The 13083-nt window shown below is 50.7% G+C and overlaps 6 protein-coding genes across 6 annotated transcripts; 3 read left to right on the top strand and 3 right to left on the bottom strand.

Annotated features, from left to right (window-relative positions):
• The first annotated feature begins 401 nt into the window (after positions 1-401).
• Positions 402-3235, top strand: BDP81DRAFT_43497 (family 2 glycosyltransferase). Its single transcript, XM_060591008.1, has 5 exons — positions 402-833; positions 902-1003; positions 1053-2122; positions 2172-2365; positions 2417-3235. The coding sequence occupies exons 1-5, from the start codon at positions 690-692 to the stop codon at positions 2890-2892; spliced, it is 1986 nt and encodes a 661-aa protein (XP_060444515.1). The 5' UTR covers positions 402-689; the 3' UTR covers positions 2893-3235.
• Positions 3221-4198, bottom strand: BDP81DRAFT_472577 (uncharacterized protein; the record flags this gene model as incomplete). Its single annotated transcript, XM_060594622.1, has 2 exons — positions 3221-3909; positions 4073-4198. The coding sequence occupies 2 exons, from the start codon at positions 4196-4198 to the stop codon at positions 3484-3486; spliced, it is 552 nt and encodes a 183-aa protein (XP_060444514.1). The 3' UTR covers positions 3221-3483.
• Positions 4199-4565: 367 nt separating this feature from the next.
• BDP81DRAFT_430549 (uncharacterized protein) lies at positions 4566-6182 on the bottom strand. The gene has a single exon (XM_060590616.1). It carries the CDS (start codon positions 6031-6033, stop codon positions 4780-4782), a length of 1254 nt encoding a protein of 417 aa, XP_060444513.1. The 5' UTR covers positions 6034-6182; the 3' UTR covers positions 4566-4779.
• BDP81DRAFT_321474 (uncharacterized protein) lies at positions 6094-6465 on the bottom strand (the record flags this gene model as incomplete). Its single annotated transcript, XM_060584614.1, has 1 exon — positions 6094-6465. The coding sequence occupies one exon, from the start codon at positions 6463-6465 to the stop codon at positions 6094-6096; it is 372 nt and encodes a 123-aa protein (XP_060444512.1).
• A 1562-nt stretch (positions 6466-8027) lies between these two features.
• BDP81DRAFT_450736 (uncharacterized protein) lies at positions 8028-8682 on the top strand (the record flags this gene model as incomplete). Its single annotated transcript, XM_060592566.1, has 3 exons — positions 8028-8177; positions 8259-8494; positions 8556-8682. 3 exons carry the CDS (start codon positions 8028-8030, stop codon positions 8680-8682), a joined length of 513 nt encoding a protein of 170 aa, XP_060444511.1.
• A 178-nt stretch (positions 8683-8860) lies between these two features.
• On the top strand, positions 8861-11519 carry BDP81DRAFT_43461 (heterokaryon incompatibility protein-domain-containing protein). Its single transcript, XM_060590974.1, has one exon. It carries the CDS (start codon positions 9237-9239, stop codon positions 11286-11288), a length of 2052 nt encoding a protein of 683 aa, XP_060444510.1. The 5' UTR covers positions 8861-9236; the 3' UTR covers positions 11289-11519.
• The last annotated feature ends 1564 nt before the right edge of the window (positions 11520-13083 follow it).

The following is a 13083-nucleotide window of genomic DNA, read 5'->3' as shown; positions in this document are numbered from 1 at the left end:
ATTCCTGTTTCTCGTATACTCGCGTGTGTGTCTAGAGTGCCTGCACCTTCCGCTTCCTTGGCTGTGGTGAACCTCCCCGTTTGGTTCGCTACTTTCTGATTCACCAGCCCCATCCCGTCCCAACTTCACCTTGCGCCCTCAGCAAACTCCCCTCCCGACTGCTGCCTTTCCTCCCCTCCACCTCACCTCACCTTACCTCGCCTCTGCTAAGGAACCCTACACCTTCTCTTCCTCCGTCATTCCGCCGTCTGTGTGGCTTGCCCCGAACAAAACTTCCCCTACCCCCATTCCGCTCGCTGCACCTAGAGACTAGACGTTGGCTACTACTAGTCTTCCGCTGCCATCATCGCGCTACTCTCGCCGCCTTGCCCGCTCGCTAGTTCAACTCCACGAGGGTGGTCTACTTTCAATTTTCAGTCACTCGCTTTGACGACATTCGCTGCTCTCTTCTTCTTCCTGTTCCGATCTCTCGTTACACCTTCCCACGCACTCGCTGCTAAGAGGCCCTTCCGTCTGCTTCGGGGGAACCTAGTGGGAGTACATCGACACTTCAAGCCATCTTCGTTTGCCTCACCACCCCTTCGACGCACTCGTTCCACTGCCAACACAGGCCGACTCTCGATCTCCTCAACCACCAGCAACCTTGAGTGAGGAGAGCCTGTGTCGCTTCGCGAGACCCTAATACTATAATGTCACGTCCATTCACACCTCGGGGAGCTACTCCCGACTCGGGCCTGACGCCCCCGACTAATCCATTCGGTTCTAACCCGTTCGACACCGACAACGATTCGAGCGCGGCTCCCTCCCTCGCCAGTGACTCTACCTTCACTGTGGTACGTTCCTGTGAAGTGTTATTGGGAATGGCTTCCGGCCTGAAGGAAACAGGACTAACATCTTCCAGAACGCTGTTGGACAAACGCATCCGTACGACACAACAGACAGATCCGGTCAGAGATCAAGCTGGGCCGACTCCTCCCACCACCGTCTGAGTAGACCCGACATAGTAGGTTACTCAGCATCTGACATCCTTGGATCCAACTAATAAATACCAGGAGCCTTCACCACTGGCCAGAGAGGTTCCGGTCTACAATGAAAAGGGCCATCACCAATCCTCGTCTGATACGGATGTCGAAGCAAGCCATGTTCCGCCTGTCGTGTCGGACCCTGAGAAGCCAAAGGAGACGCACACCACCGCTCTTCCACCCTCTTCAGGCGAGTCGTTTCCCAAGAGACTCTACGCCCGTTTCCGCGCAACCTACTGCCCCAAGGAGGAGCCACCGCTGGTTCTGCCGGTATGCCCAAACGACACCGAGAAGCTCAGCTACGTTCACACGAATCGACTTCTTCTCTACATCTTTGGCATCTTCTCGTTCCTCTCGCTCGGCGCCGGAATGTGGCTGTTCGCGCTCTCTGCTCCGGCATTCTACTGGTATGGCGTCTTCGCGGGAGCAATGTGCATCTACTTGATGATTTCCTACGCCGTTGGAATCATCGGAAGGGACTGGGACTATAAGGCTCACTTGGATCTTGTTGAGCGCTTCCCCATTACCGAAGACAACGCTCCGACTGTCGATATCTACCTGCCCTGCTGTTCTGAGCCCATTGAGATCCTGGAAAACACGTACAAGCATATTGTCAACATCGACTGGCCTGCCTCCAAGCTTCAGGTTCACGTCATGGACGACGGTAATTCGGAGCCTGTCCGACTTCTCGCTGAGAAATACGGCTTCAATTACTCCGTCCGCGATGACCGACCTCGCCTCCGAAAGGCTGGCAACCTGAGATGGACTTTTGCTCAAACTAGCGGAGACTTCTTCGCAATCTTCGATGCCGACTTCTGCCCGCGCCCTGACTTTGTTAAGGAATTAATGGTTGAGCACTTGGGCGACGATAAGACGGCCCTTGTTCAAAGTCCTCAGTACTTCCGTGTCACCGACGACCAGACTTGGGTTGAGCAGGGAGCAGGTGCTACACAGGAGCTGTTCTACCGTGTTGTACAGGTCAACCGTAACAGATGGGGAGCCTCAATCTGCGTCGGTAGCAATGCCCTCTACCGTCGTGAGTCCCTTGTCGAGGTTGGCGGAACTGCCGAAATTGGTTTCTCTGAGGATGTCCACACCGGGTATGTTCGATCTAATCATCTTGCAAGAGCATTTGCTAATATTCCACAGTTTCGGCGCTGTCGACCGTGGCTGGAAGGTCAAGTACATCCCTCTCTGCCTCGCCACTGGTGTCTGCCCCAACTCCCCTCGTGCCTTCTTCTCCCAGCAGATGCGATGGGCTCGTGGTTCTACAACTCTTCTTACCAATGGCCACTTCTGGGTATCGAACCTCACCCTGATGCAGAAGATCTGCTATCTCTCAGGTTCGTACTCTTTTCTCCTCTGCATCAAGCCAATCATCTAATAATTCGCAGGCTTCTTGTACTACGCTGCGGTTTCGCTCAACATCTTCCTTGCTCCTATTGCCGGCACTCTTCTCCTTGCCATCCGTCCAGAATGGTTCAAGTTCTGGAACCTGGCTTTTGCTATCCCTTCGATCCTGTACGGTGTCATCCTCATGCGCTGCTGGGCCAAGGCCAAATATGGCTTCAACGTGCAGCATGCCATGACGGTTCAGAGCTACGCCTATCTCACCGCTATCAAGGATCGTCTCTTCAACATCGAGCTTCTCTGGGCTGCATCCGGCGACTCCAAGGCCCACAAGAGCAACAAGTATCGTAATATGCGCCTTCTTTGCATCATCTGGACCCTAATTGTTACTGGTGCCATGGTCGGCGTCGTCACATGGCGCCTCGTCACTGGCTTCACCTGGTATCACCCCTTGCCACTCATTATCATCAACGTCTACAACCTGTTCATCAACCACTACTTCATGTTCTGCAACTGGTAGTTCCCTGCCGAGATTTAAGCACGCATGAGTTGTGGGAACGGGGAACAGGTTTTTGTTATTAAAAGCTTGCATTATACATGGACAAATGGAGTCAAGACATTTGATTTTTTGCGATCGAGATGACGGAGGTAGCATTGACGGTTTTACCCGTATGGAAACGGCCTTATACCATGGACATAGACGCGCGCACAAAAGCCTGTCTGCACACACTGCTTCCACAGCATACATACAGTTGGTACCCTTGTATATCACGATGGATAGAATAATCGGGGAGGTACCTTGGCAGCGGTGCTGCCTTTCATAATCATAGTCAATACTAATACTTTTACGAAGAGTTTGCGCTCTCCAATAATCCTGGCGAAGTGACTGGTTGACCTCTGCGACCTCGGGACTCGATACAGAGTCTTCGCTGATTGTCCCATACCCCCAGTTCGCTTGCTCGTATTGAGCTGTGCCATATCCTCTGTGGACTTAGAGTCGCAGCAACTCTTCCGGGTTAAACTTGATACCTCGTGTGTTGCCCGGATCCAAATTGTTCATATGCTTCCACACATCCCCGGGGTTGTCACAGTTCTCCACCATCGTCTCAATCTAGTTTCCATCTGGATCCTTGTAGTACATGCTTGTCGTCACCCCGTGATCGAGATAGAGATGCGGTTCGATTCCACCCGCCTTGCCTGCGTGATACATGCGGGCGAGGTCGTTGAGGGAAGCGAATTTTAGGGCGATGTGGTCGAGTCCCGTGGGTGGTGGCGTGTTGTTGGAGGAGGCAGTAGGAATAGAGGAGGAGGAGGAGAAGGCTGGGGTTGATGGAAGGGGGCTGTGGAAGATCGCGAGGCGACGGTGATCTTTGGCCCACGTCAGGACGGAGATGTAGTTGTTTTGGAGGACGATATGGGCGTTGAGGAGGGGTTTGTAGAAGGAGACTAGGGGGGTTGGGTTGTTGGTCCGGAGGCCTAGGTGGGCTATTTTGATTGGGGATGGGGTTGGTGGCTGTGTCACGGTGAGGATGTTTGCCTGGTATCGAGTGGTGATGATCTAGAGGTTTGACTCTGGGGGGTGGATCGTTCTTTGAGATTTTGGGCTATATGCTGGTGATATTGAGCACTGAGTGTTTAGAGATTGTACCCTTTTATATCTTTCTTGTGCCTATTCATGATTAAGGTACCTTCATTCGTACCGTATACGAACAAAAGTAACTCCCCTTTCTGGAGATGTCCTGGGATACGGAATCATTCCATGTGAGGTTTGATCTTGCTAAGAGGGAAGGCTGAGTCAAAATGTTTGCGAAGTCGTTCTGTCCCATGATTTTGCTTCCGCCGTGACGCTATTCGACTATTTTCTGGTGTCTGCCTGTGCAAGTCCGCAAACCTTCGTCGGACCTCGCCGAAACTCCGTAGCGCCTGAGGATTTGATACCGGACATTGATCTTCAGATTCAACGGAATTGAGGTCTCTCAATATTTGTTTGGACGATCGTAAGCAGTCGCGTCCATGGCTGTGTTTGTGTTTGTTCTCTCAACGGTCTTTGGTCGATGGACACATCAACAGGGTAATTGGGACATTTGGCCGGCAAGAGGCTCGATGATCGGGCTTGGAACTATGTCATTGCGGTAAAGAAGGAGGAAGCGTCAGGCGGACTACATCAATTGTTCTGAAGTAGAAGGAGGTAATTGGAAGCGCTGTTTTCAATGGCTTAGACTGCCTGCCTTCCCATTCCACCTCCTCAGTCAAGATTTCTACACGAAAAACGCAAACAGAACGGGTTCGCTAGTTCTTTGATGCAGAGTGACTGGCTTAGAACTCTTGATGCTTAAGTAACTAAGGTAGATTGCCAATGTACGAGACTTGAATATCTCCCACAGCGTTTCATAGCGAAGCGCTCTTCCTAAATCAAGGTTATTCTATGGGTTGGCAGATCTTCTAGTAGCCTTCTAACAGTAGCCAAATTTTCCATGGATTTTCTCTTCAACTCTGGCTTATTATTGCTGTACGGAGCTGCTGGATGCCCCAATTCCGCCCAGCCGACTCGCCTATAACAGTCGCTACTCTGATCTCTTTGTACGTGAATAGCACCAAACCCGAGTGAAAAGTCGTTTTCCGCGGCCAAAGGAATGAGATAGCCGGAACATTCTGCGGGAGTAAGATCCTTGACAGGAGATCCGCTGTCCGATGCATAATAAGAAACATATAAGTGATCCAGATTTGTAATGACGGCGTTGAACGGGTCAAAATACAAGTGGCCAAATGGCCAGTGAAGTTTGCGTCTGCCTGGGACTGGGCCAATGCCTGTAAATGCTTGGTAAGCTCTCTGCTTTCTGAATGCTTGGCAAGCAGTAAGTAGAGAGCTTGCGTCTAGAAGAGGAGCCCTCAATGTGATTGTCGCCTCTACACAGTCGGCCATGTGGCTCGGGCCTTGGTTCGCCAGTTTGATGTCTTCGACTTGCGTACACTTGAGGGACTTGTTGAGGCCCGAAAACCAGGTGACTTGAAAAGGGGATGACGCCCAAGACCAAGATGGATAGCGGGTAATTCGTGGTTTTGGAGCCTTGTAGCGGCCCTCTAAGAACCACAGAAGATCGTGAAGTAAAGTCTTCCACAAGCCCACCAAGTATCGATCGCCGGGCCGTAAATTCTGCATTTGCTCGGCTAGCCCAGCTAGGGCAGCCATCTTGTCCTCTTGCTTACTGAGTCGAAGCCGTGAGTATTCCTGAACTGTCCGATACCACAGGTACTTTGGGTCTTTCTCAAGGATACCATATGGAATATGGGAAAAGGAGATCCTGGCCCATCCATCTTTTGAGGTCAAATCTTTGTCGTTATCCTTGCTCTCGCTTTTCTGTGCATCCCGGCAGACCCATATCACTTCCTGAGCACAGAAGTGCAGTACGCGTGGCGAAAGTCGCATCTCCTGATAGGCCCATCCACGATTCATCAGTGGCCAGCCTGAGCTTTTTCCTATTTGATGTTCGCTCGACATCAGGGGGAATTCGGGAAGTTTATGAAGAACATAAGTGTTGTTGCATCCAGGCACGAGTTTTGACATGTACTCATTACCTGTATTCGCGAAGCAACCACCAGATGCATCGCTAGATTTTGTCGCTGCGATTGTGAGATCCGCCTTTGCATAAATATGGGCCATTTGCGAAGCTTGATTTTTCCAGTCTGCTTCGGAATCCTGGATAATGCACAGCGAATCGATCTATAAATATGACACGCCCAAACTACGGCAGACTGTGATTGCATCTCGAAAAGTTGCATTAAGTTGATTCAAGGGGATGTTTCTCTGGTGATCTTCGATGTTCTCTCCGGTAGTTTTGGTGATTTGGGCGCTATCGCCCCAACAATAGCTCAGACATGCGTAACGTTGCTGCCCAGTGTTCTCTTGCAAAACAACCGTATCATTGCTGATTTGAAGAAGTCTTTTGGGTGAGGCTTGTTGTTGGTGTGCATGCTTGCCGTTTTTATGAGAACAGGTGTGACTTGAACTGCACTCATCGAGCCAACCTTTGATAGTTCTAATGGTCGTTTCAGAGCTTGTACTTTCTGGGAGGTGTGCTGCGATCTTCTGCATTTGGTACGGATGTTCTTCCTGGCCTATTGAATGATTTGTCAGCGGTCGAAAAACAGACGAGGGCCACAGCAGATTAGACCGCCATCTCCAAGATTCGATATCTCCAGAAAATTACTGGATGGAGTGCTGAGAATGGGGAGACTCACCATCTTGCGTGAATATATCGATCTTGTACTTGTGTTTGACTCTTTGTACCAGACATAACAGTAGAGGCCTTGTTGAACTTTTATGCTATCGATCTGCTGCGTATCAAACGAAGCCGCCCTGATACACTTGTTGAGGAAGGCACACCGGGAGCAGCCGGCTTGGATACCCCGAGGAAGGTCATGCCACTTCAGCATACGTGTGGTATCCCCTCCATCTTTATCGCAGAACTGACAAGTCATGTCGAATTGCGTTAATGAAAATTCAGATGAGGCACGGTGATGCCCGATAATCTCCCAACAGCTCTCGACTGTTGTTTGAGATATTCTCAGCTTGTTGAATTAATGAGTATTTGCGAGGTTGATATATGAGCGATGGAATAGGTATTCCCAAGGCTGTGTAGTCGACAGTGATGTATTAGTGAATGCACGCAGTGGCCATATTCTCCTCTTATCTTGTTCTTACTCCCAATTACTGAAAATTCCAGAAGGTTTTAGGCAGCTATGCATATTTAGCGCGCCAAGGAGTGGCGCGCACGTAGCCCATGTGCAAACTGAATTTCAGAACACGTTGTGTTGGAATATTGACGGCAGAAAAGGGTGGATTTGGAAGGTGGTCTGGGCCGTTGCAAACGGCCCTTCCACCTACTTACACCCAACGGAGGAATCGTGGGCTACGTCCACCAACTTCCTCCTTACACAGATATACGCAGTTCAATACCAAGATTATTGAGCTTCGTACCGGCCCACAGGCCCCTGCTGACGTGTATACCAACACGTTGAGAAGGGCAGGGGGAACACTCGGAAAGGCTTCCTGTCATCGTAGTATAGAGTGTACATGGCCCTTGTCCCGATTGCCCAAGTGACAGCAAAACATCTACAAAAATACGGGCCACTCCTGGCTAATACGAGATCAAGCGTTATGCAGGTCATCTCAACTCTGCGGAAGCTGCAGTATGTAATAGCTACTGGTTAGCCTTTGCCTGCCGCCCTGCCACGCTGATGATGCCTAACACAGCTTGTGGCGCAGTGGTTGAGAGATGCAGAGAGTAAGGCAGCTAAGACAATACTCTTGCTCAGTGACTTGGCAGCTTCCCTTACGTCATTTTTGGTGGCTTTCTGGTCCTTGGTGTAATCGAGGACTGGCTTACCTAAAGAAAAGGTGACAGAGTGTCTCAGGAGCAAATGCAAACGTCTCGGACGCTTCTGTAGTCATGTGGCGTTAGGCAGATGCTACGCCAAGCCTCTTTCGATGGAGGCCTCTTGTCAGATAAATAGGTAAGGTAGGTAAGATACGTCTCTTGGAGGACACGAACTTGAAAACCCCAACTGATCACTGCTGCAAAAAAATCACTCTTGATATCACACCAATCGACTCTTCCCCAAAGGACTATCAATCCACCATCTGTACCATTCGTGATGATCAAATTACACTGGTTCACCGTTCACGGGGTCTACCTCCTTACCCAGCTTGCTCTCTTGATCGCCGGCTTCGCAGCCTTTGTATCAATGCCATTGAAGTTCGATCACCCGATGCCGCCAGGAGTGCCTTGGGGATCTGTAGTTTTGGTGCGTCAATATCTAATTTCTCCCCCCGAAAAGCTCACATTCTGTGGAGATTATATATGCTTATCATTTCTTTGGTCATAGAGCAGCTTCTCACTCTTCGTCAACGGCATCATTTTCACCGCAATCTTTTCGTCTCAACGACCGAACCCCCTGATGACCGACGAGAGTCGTATGAATGTCCGCCGTGTCATACTCCTCGTCAGCGCCTTATTTGCAGCGGGGTTCGCTGCCGCGGATGGGGCTTTTGCTGTCTCGTTTCGCAAATATGGAACAACTGGTCCCGAACAGGCTGCCAGCGGTGTAGCTGGGGTGGCTTCGTACGTCAAAAGCTAAACTGCCACTCCGTGTTTCTCGGTACTGACTGGCTAACTTGTGAAGATTTGTTGCGCTCGCTGCTTTGGTGGTGGATATTTGGAAGATTTGCGTAGATGCCTCGGAAGCTCGGTCTGCTGAGTTGTTCGATCGGGAACAGCTTGATGATGTAGAGCCGTATACGGATGGTTGAATTATTGTAGGGACTTTGAAAGGCAGTGATAGGTTTATGTGAAACCTTGGAACGCCAACTGTCATTTTAATTGTTAAGGAGGTAGCAATACGTGCAACACAAAACTTGCTTTCCAATGCTTCATTTCCATTTGCGCTAATATCACGACATCATCAAGAAAGCATGCTACAGAATCCTTAATCCCTCAATGTCATGCACGTGAGATGATGACTCGAAAAATGACTCTTGTTTTGTGTCGCAGCGATGGGAAATTTAGTGCCGGATTGCCGTCCATGTATCCAGCAAATACCCCGAAGACCGACAGCCTGATCCTGACATAAAGAACGCACGGACGTACTAAGGCGAGGGAATGGCTGAACTCGAATGTCTTACAGCCAAATCAGGTCTCAAGTTGCGATTTGTTGAGCCAAGACAGTCAGCCTGACACTGCCTCAACCCGACAAAGCCACCCATCTACTCACGGGCCGTTGCGCATGATCGAAATGGTATCGAAGGAATCTTACTTTTGGAAATCGGAACATCGATCCCTCTGAGCCACTTGAATCTCGCAAAGGATGATGTCGTGGTTGTTCCAGGGACAGAGGAGGGCTGACAGCTTTTCCACCATCGAAGACTTTGGCGACCTGGACGGACAGAAAAAGTGCCGTGGCTGCAAACAGATCCGCGCTCTTTTGGATTTCTACAGGCGCCATAACACCCTACCGCCCAAGGCTGTTGTTTTTCACGAGAACTATGCCTCTCTCGACAGATGTGCCCAGTTTTGCGTCACCTGCCGCATCTTTCGTCAGGCGCTGCTCCTTGAGGGCGTGAGTGCCGACCATGTGGCTGTGATGGAGGACTCCCCAGGGCATGTTTGCGCCAAGTTGGTAACCGAGAATGATCAACTTGCCGTGAGGATACATATCAACGAAGACGTAGACGCCAGAATCCCGGCAGCGATGGTCTTCTGCGCACCGAGCAAGGACCCGAAGCCTCCTACGAGGCTGAAGGAGGATTCAGCGGACGATGCCATCTTTAAACAGATTAAGGAATGGCTCCGTAAGTGCGAGCAGTGTCATATTGACTGTGGCAATCTTGCGTACTCGGATCGCGTGCCGACGAGGCTTCTTCACATCATCTCTGACTCAGAAGCACAGCTGGTCGGCAGTAACCGCCTCATCGCGGACGGCAAAGCCCCTCGCTATGCGGCACTGAGCTATTGCTGGGGCACTGGCAATTTTACTGTGGATGAAAACGAGATGGTCGAACGAGGACAGACGCTGAGAGCTAATCTGGAGAGTCGATGTCAACCGTTCGACATTGAAAGTCTTCCCGGCACAATACGCGATGCTATCAAGATCACCCGGCGGTTAAGCGACCCAGAGAACGGACTGGAGCTGTGCTTCCTCTGGATTGACTCGCTCTGCATCATCCAAGATGACGTTCAAGACAAGGAGGTCGAGATACAGCGCATGCAGGAGGTCTATGGCAACGCTGTCGTTACAATATGTGCAACGACAACGGCCAAGGCCACACAGTCGTTGCTGATGCCGCGTCTCGCGTGGTCAAAACTAATCAAGTCATGTCGTATCGGCACCTCCTGGCTGACCGTGAGCCCGACGCTACCTGCCGGCCTTCGTGCAAGAGCCCCGCTATCACTCCGAGCATGGACACTTCAAGAGGAGCACCTGTCGCCCCGGGTGCTTTTCTGGGGTGGACAACAATTCAGTTGGGCATGTGGGCGCGGCGAGTACGTCGAGGACATATCTTCTTCCACTCTTTCTCGCCCATCTGTCACTCCCTTCCGCAAGTTTCTCGCCGAGTGCCGCACTGCCGAGCCCAAGGAGCTTTGGCTTGCGTGGAACTCCATAGTGGAGTCATACACAGCTCGGAGCCTGAGCAACCCGGCAGATAGGTTCAACGCGCTGGCGGGATTGGCGACGCGATACCTAGCCGCTGTGTCAGGGTACAATCAGTACATGGCAGGCTTATGGCGCGCGACGTTTGCGCAGGATCTCTTGTGGCGGGTTGCTCGACCATCTAGGCCAGACGAAGAATGGCCCGGCACCGTCGATGCACCGAGCTGGTCTTGGGCGAGTCTGCCTATCAGTCTGGGTGTTCGCATGTGGGATGAATTCGAGATGCCAACCGAGGTAGAGCTAGTCGGCGATGTGGCGAGTGTGAATATTGAGCCGTCAGAGGCGGTAGCCCAAGGAGCAGGTCTGAGTCACATCCGGGTAAGAGGCCTTCTGCGAACGCTCTGGAGCCCCAAATCACAGCTTCGGGAGTGGAGCGACGTTTGCGTACAGGTGAACGGCGTCAACAAGTTTCGTTTTGGCTCCAACCCGGGCCAAGATGTACACGCGGTCGACAGCCTCACAGGTAACTTGGTTGCATACGAGGCACGGAAACAAGAGATCGTCGCCGAGTTGGACTCCTGCAAGCTTGCGGAGGACATCACTGAGGAACTTTTATCGGAGATTTACTGTCTTGCCATCTCTGAGCATGGCATGCTTCTCCTGCGCCGTAAGAATATCATGGGTGCGTTCCAGAGAGTTGGCATTGGTTTCGGGTATCGACGGGATTTCTTCAAAAGTTTGGAGAGAACAGAAGTTGTTCTCGAATAAAAAAGCATGGTAGCGAGAAATGGGTTTCTGACAGAATCCATGCATGCTCCTATGCGAGTCATGGACATAACCCATTCGGAATGGTCTGACCATCACGAAACAGGCCAGACTGTCATTTCCACCTGGTCCTAGCTCTGCAAGACTTATTAGGATAGCATTAGGCCCATGAGCCTGTGGTGATTCCATCCCCTCTTTAGTACGAATAGACGCTCTTTTCTGCTCACTCACATATGCATATTCCGCTGGCCACCCTGACTAACCGTCAGTTTCCCACTTCCAATGGTGCACTTTGGATGTTGTGTTTCCACGACGAACTTGCCGCCTTGCGTGACTACATTAGGAAGAGGCTATTCCAATGACTCCGTTTAGGGTTTCTGGCATCACCATGGACATCTTCCTGGCATCGTGTCCTTGTCATTGATCTTTTAATGATTGACTGGAAAGTAGGTGAGCTATAGTTGGCCGCCCAATGCCTAACCTCTACTCCTCTCAATCCTCTTACTACTACTACTACTACTACTACTACTGTTGCTGCTGCTGCTATTATCACTCTTTTTGCTACTTTTGCTTTCTGTTTTCTCTCTATTCTTAAGCGAATACGCTTGGGAAAGTGAAGTATGGTAATGATAATAATGCTAGCGGTTATAGCAGGCGGCCACTTATGAATTACCTAGGCGACATCTTATTTTACTGCCTTCTTAACTAAGCGTCTTTCTTACCGCGGAACTCCAATAGTATATGCAGTCACAGACTTGAACAATAGTGATCCGCTAACGATGATCAAAAGGAACAAGGTAGATTTGAGAGATGGTAGAATTCTTTCGTTGCTTTAATGGCGTTTCTTTTCCCTCAGCGCCCGGACTTATGGGCGCAAAAGATCGACCTTGAAGCATCTGGCTTTCAAGCGAATTCACACGATGCGATATACGCGATTAACCTATGATACTTAGGCAATATTCGAAACTCGCGGTCAACGCAAGTTACTCTGGTCAGAAATCGGTTCATGTCGGAAACACGCCGTAGGTGAGCATCAAAATGAAGATGATGATGATGATGTATTTAACGTCTGGTAACAAAAGGACGTGCCGGGCGCTATGCCGACATGGTCTATGCTAATCTAAAGTATGTTATAGGCTACCGTCTTCACCTAACGTTCCTGTTTATTGTTGTTGTATTTTAACGCCGTAGCGGCAAGGGCGCAGCCGCCCTTGCGGCAGACCTCCCGAAGGGTATATGGCGTGGAGGGCCGTAGGCCTGTAGCTATCACTAGATACAGTCCAGCTCGTCCTCCAAATCGTACCCAAAGGCAACTATGTGTTTAACCTGTCTCTGGGTGCCGCTGGCTTGCCCGAGACAGTGCTATGGTCGTCCCTAGAACGCAATTCCGCCAGTATCTCCTATCCTTCGACCCAGAGCCCGCAGGCTTCTGGTTTACACAACGTTCCAGTAACCGTCCGGAGTATATCGTAATAGGTAATACCGCCACAAGGGAAACCACAAGGGGCAAAACCTCGTAAGACTAGGTTGTAGGGCTTGCTGTTAGGTTCTGTAACGAGCATAGCTGTATATAGCCGCGGCTATACATCGCTACCCAATGGTCGTTTCGTCTCTTCGAGGGAGTCTTCGATCATTTAAGGGGCAAAGGTGCTGAGAGAGCGAAGTCGAAAAGTCGGTCGGTGATGTTCAATTTGGGCCCGGAAGCGCCACTTGCGCCGGGAAAGAAAGTCGCCCGTCTCCTTCGGGAGGCTAGATGGAACCTCTGCTCCCTGCCCTACCAGGAAGACTTCGTCTAGCC

The sequence above is a fragment of the Colletotrichum phormii genome (assembly GCF_030913505.1).
Source record: "Colletotrichum phormii strain CBS 102054 chromosome Unknown BDP81scaffold_12, whole genome shotgun sequence".
Lineage (NCBI taxonomy): Eukaryota > Fungi > Ascomycota > Sordariomycetes > Glomerellales > Glomerellaceae > Colletotrichum > Colletotrichum phormii.
This window is presented reverse-complemented; position numbering and strand designations above follow the sequence as displayed.

What these genes read in the sequence shown, in the direction of transcription:
- BDP81DRAFT_43461 (XM_060590974.1), top strand. Translation starts at nt 9,237, where the DNA reads ATGATGTCGTGGTTGTTCCAGGGACAGAGGAGGGCTGACAGCTTTTCC.
- BDP81DRAFT_430549 (XM_060590616.1), bottom strand. Translation starts at nt 6,033, where the DNA reads ATGGCCCATATTTATGCAAAGGCGGATCTCACAATCGCAGCGACAAAA.
- BDP81DRAFT_43497 (XM_060591008.1), top strand. Translation starts at nt 690, where the DNA reads ATGTCACGTCCATTCACACCTCGGGGAGCTACTCCCGACTCGGGCCTG. An exon ending in GTGACTCTACCTTCACTGTG is followed by an intron (nt 834 to 901) that starts GTACGTTCCTGT and finishes AACATCTTCCAG; the next exon opens with AACGCTGTTGGACAAACGCA. An exon ending in GTCTGAGTAGACCCGACATA is followed by an intron (nt 1,004 to 1,052) that starts GTAGGTTACTCA and finishes AATAAATACCAG; the next exon opens with GAGCCTTCACCACTGGCCAG.